The sequence below is a fragment of the Cucumis sativus genome, chromosome 1, assembly GCF_000004075.3.
Source record: "Cucumis sativus cultivar 9930 chromosome 1, Cucumber_9930_V3, whole genome shotgun sequence".
In the NCBI taxonomy this organism is placed as follows: domain Eukaryota; kingdom Viridiplantae; phylum Streptophyta; class Magnoliopsida; order Cucurbitales; family Cucurbitaceae; genus Cucumis; species Cucumis sativus.
This window is the reverse complement of record NC_026655.2, coordinates 27,215,212-27,227,992: the sequence shown is the minus strand read 5'-3', so window position 1 is coordinate 27,227,992 and position 12,781 is coordinate 27,215,212. Positions and strand designations below refer to the sequence as shown.

The window sequence follows — 12,781 nt, the reverse complement described above, 5'->3', positions numbered from 1 at the left end:
ATATCATCTGGAGATGCGAGTTCATGAAATTCATACGATATTATGTCATACATTCAGTTTCTTGCTTGGTGCCCTTTTGCGAGAGAGGGTTGTTTTCTGTGGCTTGTGGGGGAGTGTACTATTTTTTGGGTTCTTTGGGGGGAGTGGAATGATAGTGTTTTTGGAGGGCTAGGGATGGATCCTAGTGATGTTTGGTCCTTTCTCAGATGCCATGTTTTCCTTTGGAATTTGATTTCAAAGATTCTTTTGTAACTATTATACAAGTTTTATAGTTGAGCCATTTTCTTTGGTAGAGCTCCCTTCTTTTGTGGGTAGAATTTTTGATCGGTTGTGTATTCTTTCATATTTTTTCAATGAAGATTGTTGTTTCTATTAAAAAAATTGAGTTTAGAATGATATTTTTGTTTTCTATATGGAAGGAAATGAAAATAATTCAACCTTTTCAATTTGACAATAATTCTTACTTTTGTTAAGTAGGAATTTGTTGTAATTCCTTCTGTTTGTGGCTGTCATTTTCTCGCTTTTTCTCTTTTTGTGTAATTCTTACTTTCATGTTCTCACGTACTTTGTACTAATTTCTTTGTACTTTGTACTTTGAGATTTTGTCTCTTTTCATTATTTCAATGAAAATTGTGTTTCCCTTTTAAAAAATAAAAACAAAACGTCTCTTATAAAAAAGACAATGAATAAATCTCTCTCTCTCAACAAAAGAAAATATGTCTGTTTATGATGTTGACTATTTTATATTTTGTTGGTGGACAGGATGCATTATTCACAATGTTTGGAATTAGATCTATATCTTTCGGCCACTCTATTAATAGGAAAAGTTTCTCAACTCATATGTAGTGACTGGAAAGATGTGTACTTGTAGTGGCATCAATCACTGCTTTTTTTTTTTTTTTTTTTGTGATTGTTTCCAGTCATTGGCCTTTCTCTTTTTCTTGCATTTTTTGAGATGAGATACTTTTTATTATCTATCTATTTTATCTTTTCTTGAATCTCAAAGTTTTTGGGTTATATTTTTAATCTTTGTATTTTGTTAATTGTAGGTCGGTTCTATGCATTTGAGAAAGCCCATAGGTTAGATCCAACTTCAAGTGGGCGTGGTGTTCGGCAATTTAAGACCGCTCTACTTCAACGGCTTGAAAGGGTCAGCTCGCTCTTCTTTTGATTTTTTGTTCTTTTTAAACTTCCTATGACTGGTTCGGTTCTATATGCCTGTTTTTATTTATTTGTAAATATTTTTATATGTTTCTTTTTGCATGTAGTTACTTCTTACTTGTTGCGGTCATATGAAGATTTTCACATACACGCACACACACATTCGTGTGAAATATTTGAGAGTCTAGTTGTTGTGGTTCATATAAAAAATTTAATATATTTCTTTTTGTGTGTAGTGAATAGTTGCTATTTCTTTTTCAGTTGCTAATTCAATTTGTCCATTTATTTTATTGTTCTCTGACTTCAGGAGAATGATCCAACCTTAATGGGAAGAGTAAAGAAAAGTGATGCACGTGAAATGCAGAGCTTCTATCAACATTATTATAAAAAGTACATCCAGGCTTTGCAGAGTGCTGCTGATAAAGCTGATCGGTACGGTTTTTGTTAGCTTGTGATATTGTAGTTAACTATTGCATTTTGACCATCTTGATTATCTACTGCATGAGAAGTTTGAATGCAAAGGAATAAAGGTTTTTGAAGAGGAAAAAGAGATTTTGTAGGCATTATTTGGGACTGCATACAATTTTGGTCTTGTTTAGGGTGAAGTTATTATTGTTACTTAAGGGTGTTCATCCATTGGTTGGCATTGGTATCAAGTTCTGATGTGAAGCTGACAGTTTCTCATAGAAAAATATTTGCTTATAGGATGAGTTTGTTGTTTCAAGACCAATCGTACTTGATAAATTAGATGGCAGTGATCGTCCTTCAAGAAAGGTAGCTGATGTGGTCTTGTAGACTTTCGAATAGTAGGTTCGGCCATTTGTGTTGCAGATGTTGAATTATCATCAGCAGCTTCTTGTCTTGGATTCTCATGTGCAACAGTGGTATGAATATCAGAACTATAAGCAGCCATGTTCTCAACATTCTCAATGTTAGCATCGATCTCGTGCTCATCAATTTCCCATTCAAGGCTGTTGGAATGTGGGAATAAAGAAAACATTCTTCAAGACAAGATGTTTAGATATTCACACACCTCCAAACATCTTGTCTTGAAGATTGTTCAAAGAAAATTTGAACATTCTTCCAGACAAGATGCTAACATTGAGAATGTTGATCAGCAAATCGTTCCTTTTATGAATCCATCTTTGTTCTTACCAAATAAACACCATCATCATAGCACGACTGCAAGGTACATAATTACTTGTGTTGAAGAGAAGTTGAGAAACAAAAACAAAAGTTGGAGCAAAGGAATGATGAAGAAGATAATCCCCATCTTCACCTTTGGGTAATGCATTGCACACAGCTTTATGGAAGACTAAAATCCCAAGGGTGAATATTTTGGTTTGGATTTTGATGTTTGGTCAATTGAATGTGTCTATAGTTTTGCAGTGAAAATTGCCAACTAGTTGCCTTTCCCCTTCAATCTGTCCATTTTGTCTTCAACATGGAGAACATCCGTCTCATCTTTTTTTTCTTTGCTTATATTCAGCCAAATGTTCGGAAAAATTGTTCTCCATTATTAGTATGCCAGGGGTGTTTGATAAGGAATGTAGAGAATCGGTTAGACAATTTCTAGTGTCCACAGGATATGTGAAGACGGGAGAACAATTGGGAGATATTCTAACTAAAGCTTTAAATGGAGCAAGGATAAGCTATCTGCAACAAGCTGGGCATGATCGACATATTTGCTCCAGCTTGAGGGGGAGTGTTATGATTTATATATATCTCATATGTCCTTTATTGTAATTTTATATAGTCTCTAGGGTTTAGTTTATTCTCTATATAAATATGTAACATTCCTTTGACTCAATATGAATAAGAACGATACTTATCTGAATTCTAGATTACATCTAGGATGTCCTTATTTTAATAAGACCTCTTAGATATTATGGTGGAATGCAATCAAAGCATTATTGACGGATTGATGGTTTGAAAGAGACCAAAGGACTTTCCATAACAAATCTCTTGGTTGGATAGATCGTTTCGAAGTTGAACATAGAAAAGCTTCATCGTGGTGCGTTCTAGCTAAGGAGTTTGATATGTACAACATTTCTAAGCTAAACTTGAATTGGAGAGCCTTCATTTTAGCAAACTAACCAGGGTTTAGGAATAATTGGTTTCGTATTTCACTTATTTGTGTTACTAGACAGTTTGGACATTTTATGTATTCGTGTTTGTTTCCTTGGATTTTCACACATTCCTATTTATGCTGTAGAGGCTGTTTGTTTGGCCTCAGTTTTAAAGTATTTACTAGTTTGTACGGATATGACGAGGACACCAAGGGGGTGTCAACCTAGTTGAGATTTCTGGGTGCATTTATTGATCCCCATGTTCTTTTGCTCACTGTATAGTTCCCTTGTACTTTGAGCTTTTGTCTGTTTATTATCATTAATAAAAGAGATTCGTTTCTCTAAAAAAGAAAGAAGATAAGGGTTCAACTGCAGATTGAGAGAATTTGATTGCATTTTAGTTGGATTGGAAACGGGAACAGAGGAAGAACTCATCACTTCTTGTAATTGATTTGTTGCATCTTGAATCTTTGGAGCATTTTGTGTATTCACCATGATCAAACAAAGAACCACAAGGAAGGGATGGAGATTCAGCGAAGGTGCGAAGACAATTTGATGAAGGGCGGAAAATTTCATTCCGATACCATTTAACAACTAGTGAAAGAAGAGGGAGAAAACACTCTTTGTATATTCTCATCGATAATAATACAATCTCTTCAAAACTATATATACCCATAAATAAGGGGTCACACGATTCTCACGTGATAATTAATTTATTTTGTAAATCCTTATACTATGTTTTGTTTTGGTGAAGAAATTCTTAGATGACTGTTTAAAGTTGGTGGATATTGTTTTTGAAACAGAAACAAACTTTTCATCGATACAATCAAAGAGATAATTGCTCAAGATGCGTAGATACATAGTGAACATATAGTATCATGGTTTTTCCAAAGTATTTCATCCGAAAGAAAAAATCAAAGAAAATTTTGGCAAAAGGATCCTTGTAAGCTCAGGTTTTTGAAGATCAGTACCCAATTTGCTTGAGGAAATCCATACCTATTCTCTTTCATCGGCTTATTCTAGCAGCTCCAAGCTGTTTTTAGAAGCTCATCCAGATTTATTGGAAGTACACCCATATTGAAGCCCCAACCTGTTCTTTCAAGTCAATTTCTCGTCATCTTCACCCTACCTAGTTTAAGTACGTCGAGTTCTCTTTGGCTAACTCCAAGGTAAAATTTCTGAAGGGCTCTTCGAGCAAAACCCCTCTCAATCAATCCAACAAGAAGTGTGAGCCTTCTTCAACTCCCCTTTCAACGTTAGTAGTGTGGAATTGGAGCACTTGGATAGGTCAATTGAGCTTGAAAGTTAGAAACATTTTGAGCCACTAGAAACATATCTCACTGCCCCGTTTCAATGTGAGGAAGAGTCAAGATCTGCAAAATTGCCTTCTACAACTGTTGTTGTCCTTAGTCTTGCGAAATACTAGATCATTTAAAATCAATGGTTGCTGATTGTGTAATTATTCTGATTTGATTCTTCAGCCGTTTGATGTATTACTCCTCGATGTTAGTCGAACTTCAGTCTTTCTTGGATTTCCCTTCATGTGGGTGGCAGCAAGTAAAGCCTTCACGCCGATGCTGAAATAGTGGAAGACCAAGGTCAGTATGGCAAAGCCCAGCTTCCTCTGGATTCTGGAATGTTATGGTGGAGCTTCCTTTGGAGTCTGAATTCTGGAATATTATAACGGAGCCTCCTCTTAATTCTGAAATAGTTATACCTGGCGGAGCTTCCTCTGGATTTCGGAATATTATGGCAAGGCAGCTTTGAGGCAGCCGGTTGCATCTTCTTGCAAGTTTTTAGTTTTGAATGGTTTCTTTATGGGAGAAATTTTTCATTATGCTTTGTATTTTGATTTCTACGGTTATGGTTCTGTTTAGCTTGATCTCTTATGTTTGGAATTTGTTTTTTAGCTTTTGTTGTAGCTTTAGACTGAATTTTTGTCTTTTCTTTTGCTATTAGTATAATACTCTTGTACTTTGAGCTTAAGTCTCTTTTATTAATAATAAATAAAGAGGCTTGTCTTCGTTTAAAAAAGCATGCAGTATGAGAGATCGAGGGATTAGTAGCTATTGGTGTCTTTATATTGTTATTATGGATAATTAACCTTTCCTTTTTTGTATGTTCAGTGCTCAGCTTACCAAGGCTTATCAAACTGCTAATGTGCTCTTTGAAGTTTTGAAGGCTGTTAACATGACCCAGTCCATTGAAGTTGATCGTGAGGTGAAACTGAGAACTATTATCTACTGTCATTTTGTTGGTTCTTATGAAGATCCTATTGGATGTTTTTCCCCATCCTGAGATAATCTAAAATTTATTGGGAAAGAGGCGAACTTGGAACTTGTAGGACAGCGATTTTCGTATACTCAAAGTCTATACCTGCATTTCAGTTACTATCTTCTTGTATCTCCAGTGGCTGATATAATTGAAATTCTTTTTTATTTTTTTTAATAGATTCTGGAAGCTCAAGACAAAGTTGCTCAGAAAACACAGATCTTTCTCCCCTACAATATTCTTCCTCTTGATCCTGATAGTGCAAATCAGACAATTATGAGATATCATGAGGTTGGGTGTCAGTTTTTTTTATTATCTTCTAATGGTTTTATGATATACTGAAATCGTTTTCTGATTAAATATTTCTGAAAAATCACTGTAGATCCAAGCTGCAGTTATTGCCCTTCGTAACACTAGGGGCCTTCTTTGGCCAACTGATCACAAGCGTAAAGATGGTGAAGATATTTTGGATTGGCTCCAAGCAATGTTTGGGTTTCAGGTAACAGAATGAGCTGAATTTTTTCTTCTGTATTTGATGTTGCATCTGGGATTTTCGTGACTCTTGTGGTATTCCTTTTTGATGCAATAATTAAACTGAAATCTGATTGAGTTGAATATTGTAACACCTTGAGCCATACATTTTGATTTGTGTTAACTTGAATGCAGGAAGGCAATGTGGCCAATCAAAGGGAGCACCTTATTCTATTACTTGCAAATGTACACATTCGACAGGTTCCAAAGTCTGATCAACAGCCGAAGGTCTGTAATTTACTGCAAATATAGAGTTCAACAGAAAGTGTTTGTATGTTTCCGCAGAGAAAAATTCTTCAAATATTTAGAGTAGATGTTGTGACTTTATAAGAAAATATGCCTATGTGTGTGGACGTGCATATATTTGAAGATTTGCAGTGGTAAAACTATTTTGACATTCTTTTCCTTTTTTCCCTTCAAGAAAGTTGGTTTTATAAAGAGGAAACGAAGCAAAGCTGAAATTGGATGCCATGCCAAAAAGGCAGGTTAATCCCACAAACTGAAGCCACCAAGATCGAATTTCCAAGAAAAGGCTCCAAGAATGAATGGTGGTTGTGTACTCTATAAAACTTTCCTTCCTCCCTCTAACTGGATGCTATGAAGATTAGTAAAAGAAACACATCGTGCATGGAAGTGTGGCTGACTGACAGATTAAGCTCTATACTGATGTAGCAGGAATGGGGTATTATGGTCAAATCCTTAATTTATTAGGATTAGGATAAGTTTATTTGGTTTATTAGGATTAGAATTAGTTTCTTTTATTATTTAGGATTAGGATTAAGTTTCTTTTATTAATTGGGATTAAGATTAGGATTAGTTTACTTTTGTTCAGTTTCTCTTATTAAAAAATTAACTGTAGTAGCGAGTGAGTTAAGGTAGGCTCTCTTTCCTCTTTCTCCTCTTTACCTTCCCTTCCTCTTCTTGACTGCTTTATCCTTCCGGCAACCTCCTCCCACTGGCAGCCACATGGAAATGAAAAGCTGTAAAATTACTGAGTCATTCTACTGTATCTGGTTCAAGCAGATTTTCAATATTGAAGATGTTGGTTTTTGCAGAATTCTTCAAGTCTCTAAGAATCAACTAAGATGGTTTGTTACTGAATTGTCGAGTTGTTTCAAAATGAAGAACATTACTTTTTCCTCATTCAGAACACCCTGCTCAAACTGTGATTTTATGCTTTCCCCTCCTCCACAATCCCGAGAATAGTAGATGATGTATTAGACAATGAAGATTCCGTAATCAGTGTTAGTAGCGAAGATCTATCCTCAGAAGAAGTGGAAGGAGCCAAGGGTGTTGAGAGGCAAAAAGCAGAGGAAGGGGATATAGATGCATTTGGAGCTGAATTTTCAAATGTAATTCTCTCACCAGGAAAAAGAGAAATAGTCACGACAGAAGCTAGCGACATTCCCTCACACCTGGTTTCGTTCCTTGAAAAATGTGTAATCACTTTAATCTGAACAGATTAGAGAAACAGAGGAAACTGAGGAATAAGTTTGACTGGTCACAGGTCAGCCAAATTACAGAATCTAATTGTTTAATCTATTCTGTCTTGTCAGTAGTACAGAAAAATACGAAGTTATGATCCATGAAGATCCTGTCCTGGAACACCAGAGGAATTCTTGACCATTCCAAAGAATTGGCCATCAAAAGACTGCTTAAAAATATCAATCCAGATTTGGTGTTGATTCGGGAAACCAAACAGAAAGAGATTCAGTTCAAATCTTATCCAAGCTCTTTGGAGTGCAAAAGGAATTGGGTGGAGTTTTCTTGAAGCCCATGTAAAATCAGGAGGTTTATTGACTATGTGGAGTGAAAGTAAACTGTCTGTTATGGATGTGTTGCAGGGAGGATATTCTTTATCATTAAAATTTAGCACATTGTGCAAAAAAGAGTGTTGGGTAACTAATGTATGTGGTCCAACAGATTATAGAGAAAGGAAGTACATCTGGCCAGAACTTCTTTCACTTATAGGGTACTGCACAGAAGCTTGGTGTTTGGGAGGGGACTTTAATACAACTAGATCAGTTGCAGAGTGATTTCCCGAGGGCAGATCAACATGAGGCATGAGGAAATTCAACAAATTCATTGGTGAGTCAAAACTTGTTGAAATTCCTTTAATGAATGGGGAATTTACTTTGGTCAAGAGAAGATAGATCAGCTTCAACATTGTTGGACAGATTTATAGTCTCTTTCGAATGGGATGAGGCTTTTGCAAACACAAGAGTCAACCGGCAAGTATGGATTTCATCAGACCACTATCCAATTTTACTAGAAGCAGGGGCTTTTGAATGGGGGCCTTCCCCCTTTTGTTTCTGTAACAGTTGGCTGTTAGATAAGCAGTGCTCTCAGATGATTAAAAATTCTCTATCCTTGAACTCTCTACCGGGCTGGATGGATTTTGTAATATCAAACAAACTCCTGAGCATCAAGGGACAGCTCAAAGCATGGCATTCAGATACTTTAAAGAAACAGAACGGCCAAGAAAAAAATCTATTAACACCCATCGAACAGGAAGAATGTCAATTAGATCAACTGGAGTCATCCAATGGGATTCACCTTTTCTTACTCTCCTTGAAACCCGATCTGCTAACCTTATATAGAAGGGGGAAAAGGGACTTAATTCAGAATAGCAAATTGAAATGGCTGATATTAGGGGACGAAAATTGGAGTTTTTTCCATTGCTTCCTAGTTGCAAAAAAAAAAAGAAGCTTGATCCCCACTACCTCTTTCTCGGAAATTGAACATTTAATACTTGACTTCTACAGTAATCTATGTGCGAAAGCAGACCACGCATGTTTTTTCCCCTCCACTACTGATTGGCCTGTAGTCTCAACGGAGCAGAACAAAGAGCTTACTGCAAAGTTCAGCATGCTGGAAATTAGAACAGCTCTAAAATCAACTTGATTGAAACTATGAGGTTTTGACTTGCAGTATTCCTTCAGAGGAGATGTGAACTACCCTTAGTCTCTTGAGTAGTAAGGTGACTTGCCTTAAGATGACAGCAGCGTTCAACCATGTTGTCTCCTAAGTGCAACCAAATGAGAAAGAACCTGCGGTTGTTTGGGATGCTAATCTTCTAAAGCTTAGTAAAGTGAAGGAAGGAAGGAAGAATTGACTAAGACAGGTAAAGCAAGATGCACAGAGAAAGCCCACAAGACCAAACTTGGCTATTCGTCACCTTGGTGACCAACATAAGAAAGAAAACTCAAACATTTTTGGTTTCAAGGCCATTCTGTAATGGGAATTATGAAAAAGTGAGTTCTCCCAAAAGTAGACAAAAGAGGAGAATAATTTTTTTTGAGAGACCAAATAGAAGCTTTGTGGTAGTGATGCCCCAGAGTCTGCTTTCCATCATGGAGAGGCAATTTGGTGTACACCAGTTGTGTTACGAAAGACCCACACAATAAACTTGATGTAGGAGTTATAACTAATTGTTTTTTTTTGAAACGGAGACAAGCTTCTTTATTAATAAAGGAAAATGAGACTAAAGCTCAAAAGAGAATTATACGAAGAGCAAAAAGTAAAGACAAGCAACCAAACAAACTGCCCAAAGACGACCTCGGCCAATACAAGGAAAAAAACGACCAAAACAAAAAAACGCAAAGAACAAGCTAAAAAGGCGAAAACCAACAGAAAAAATGAAGATAAAACAGAACCAAAACGAAGAGATCTAAATACAAAGCATAACAAAATAACTTTCTCAAAAGGAAACCATTCGGATCTAGAGACTAGCAAAAAGATGCAACCGGAGAACTCAAAGCTAACTTGCCAAAGTAGTCCAAACTCAGAGGAGGAACAAAAAAATCTTACAAATATCAGCATCAGCAAAAGGTTGTACATCCTATACAACGCTTTAACACACCATGTTGAATCTTCAAATTGATGTTCCAATTGAAAACTCATCACTAATTGTTGATTATCAGTTAGTTAGCAGATAGTTTAATCTTCTGTTGAAATTCTTAATTTCCAACCAACCACTAGAGTTAGTTATGTTGCTATTAGTTAGTTTTATTTTCTGTTAAGGTTTGTTATCCGTCCAGCTTTCTCCTTTGTATAAATAAGTCTTTTGACTTCCCTTTCAAATCAATAAAAAGATAAAGGAAACTAAGTATTCTTGAGTTTGTTTAGATCAAAACTGTATGCTGCAAGTAAACTAACAAAACTGGTGTAGTTTCCAAATTGCCTCTCCATGATGGAAAGCAGATTGTGTAGTTTCATAATGATTAATGTCAAGGAATCATATGCTTATCTGGGATTATATTTATTTATTCAGTTTAATTTTTGTTTCATGTGATATCATAAAACAGGCTTTTGGTCTTTATTAGTGAAAAGTGCTGTGTCTTTTCAAAAAGGAAGTTTGTGTCGTGGAAAGTGAATGTAAAGTAAGTAATAGTTAATGTCAAATTAGATCCTTTTCATCTCTTATATGTTGTTCTTTATTCTTATATAGCTGGATGAACGTGCTGTGACTGAAGTAATGAAGAAGCTTTTCAAGAACTACAAACAATGGTGCAAGTATTTGGATCGTAAAAGTAGTCTTTGGTATGTTCTTACTTTTTGTGTTAAGAAATTAATTGGATCTTTGAATTGTATTTCTAAATTCTGATCTGTAAATACGTAATGTTGTTACTTCTTGTCACCTTTCTTAAGTTAGTAACTATAGTGTATACCAAATGAGATTTTATTTATGTTTAAAGTTTGTCATTACAAGAAGACATGTACTCTATTTATAACAAACAAATCCTAATCCTGAAACTAATCCCAATCCTTATTAATAAAAGAAACTAATTCTAATCCTAATAAATAAAAGAAACTAATCCTAATCCTAATCCTAATAGATTAATAATTTGATCATAATATCTTATTTCTACTACATCATTCTATCCCTTAAACAAAAACTTGTCTCGAGTTTTAAATTGAAAATGAAGGTAAAAACAAAAAAGTAAGCTAGTCAAATGTAGGCATCTCGGAATATCCAACATCAGTAATATCCCAATTCTGTGATTCCCACTAATCAATCCTAAAACTAATATGGTAAAAAAGAACTCTGTTGTCAAAGAATATGCAGATTTCTCATAAAATGAATAAAAGTCCGCTTTGTAAGTGTGATGAAAGTCCAACTGTGGTTGGATTTTTATTTCTTCAGTAGGTTTAGATATGGGCCAGATAATAGATTGTGTTAATATTAGATGGACGTCAAAACCGAGTTGGGTCTGGAGATGCTTTTGGGTCAAAATGTGTGGGTCATGAGCTGAGAAGACCAAAAAGTTTTTGTTTGGAATAGATTGGGTCATCTGGGTCGAGTTAAGAGAAGGAAGATGAATGGATGAATTGTGAAAATAATTATGGAACTGGGTTTGGGAATGTGCCTTTTGGGTCGGATCAGAAAGGAAAATTTTTGGGTCAGAAAGCAATTTCTCCCAAGTACCCAAGTACTCCCAGTTAGGTTGCGGCCTCTCCATTTTGAAAATAGCTTCATTTCCTTTTTCTTTAATTTTTTCTTCTTCCAAAGTGAGCCCTTCCTTGCACATTTTACCTTATTTACTCAGCTCATCTTCATTTTTTGTCCTTGAAGCGCAGTCAAATTGAGATTGCTTTTTAGCCTTTGTATTTCTTTGTGGATAGCCGTCGGAAAGGTTTTCCCATGTAGTTTTCCTCTATTTTTGCAGCCTTTTTCTATTCTCTCAGTAAAGTCAACCACAATCTGATTCTTTCACTTATTTTTCTGAGTTTGTTGATAAAGAATTTGTTCATAATCTGGTGGTAAGAATCTAATTTTCATTATCTTAAACATTCGTTGCCAATTTTTTATTGGTCTTTTGCCCATCAACTTGCTATTCAATTGAATTTGATTCTACCGAACCAACGCCCTTGATTTCAACTTGAAGACCATTAATTTCTTTTTTGTCTTCCAATATGTTCATACAATTGAAAAAGTTCTCAACATTCTTTATTTAATTGAGGAAAGTTTCTAAGTCCGAATTACCACTTATTGAAGGTATGTGGATTTTATCTTCTTGTCTTTCTTCTTGGACTTGGTCATAATATTTATGAAAATATTGCCTTCCTGCCCAAATTGTCTATCGCTTTCTCTTTCTAATGAAAATAATTTAGAGTCTTGAACTTCTTGGATTGATTCTTGAAATCTTGGAGTTCGAAAAATTATGTGATCCCTCTCCTATGAGTTCCAACTGCCTCTGTTTTCCTCTCCTCATTGAGAAAGGTTCATCATCTGTCTTGATATTTTTGTCATTGTTGTATTTAGTTTGCCCATCCTTGTTATTCTGCTGCGTTAAAATCTTCGTTGAAATCGCTAGAATTACTATAATCAAATTCCAAATTTTGATAATGATAGGTTCTTTGAAAAAATCGAGCCCGGGTCAGATTATTATGTTTGAATTCTTCTTCTAAACCACTTTGATAAAAAAAAGGAGGAAATGACTTTCTTGGCTATACCAGCTGTTATATTTTTTCTTTGCCGTCTTCCTTGATCGGTAATAGTCATTGTTTCAAAATTTTGATAACTTTTTGTTTTGGAATTTTAAGGGTTCCCCCGTTAGATGTGTGTTGTTTGGAAATGAGTACAGCTCACAAAGCTCCCTCTTGTGATTGGCATCACAAAAAATTTCCCAGTCTTCCACCGGTGACAATCAATGTTTGTCCAAACGGCTGCTCTAATACCAATTTGTTGTATACCAAATGAGAGAATTTTATTAAGGTTTAAAAGTTGTCGATACAAGAAGTGAAGT

General features: G+C 35.4%; 1 protein-coding gene across 3 annotated transcripts in view; it reads left to right on the top strand.

Moving 5' to 3' along the window:
- Positions 1–12,781, top strand: part of LOC101216678 (callose synthase 3) — a 33,447-nt gene that overhangs the window by 1,654 nt on the left and 19,012 nt on the right. For 2 of the 3 annotated variants that reach the window (XM_011661799.2, XM_011661798.2), the window contains 7 exons: positions 1,050–1,150; positions 1,469–1,593; positions 5,357–5,450; positions 5,682–5,792; positions 5,884–6,000; positions 6,168–6,260; positions 10,483–10,574. In XM_011661799.2, the coding sequence (XP_011660101.1) occupies positions 1,050–1,150; positions 1,469–1,593; positions 5,357–5,450; positions 5,682–5,792; positions 5,884–6,000; positions 6,168–6,260; positions 10,483–10,574 (733 nt within the window). Of the gene's footprint in view, positions 1–1,049; positions 1,151–1,468; positions 1,594–5,356; positions 5,451–5,681; positions 5,793–5,883; positions 6,001–6,167; positions 6,261–9,151; positions 9,287–10,482; positions 10,575–12,781 lie in introns of those variants that run through there. The other variant, XM_031880083.1, reaches the window with a different exon arrangement.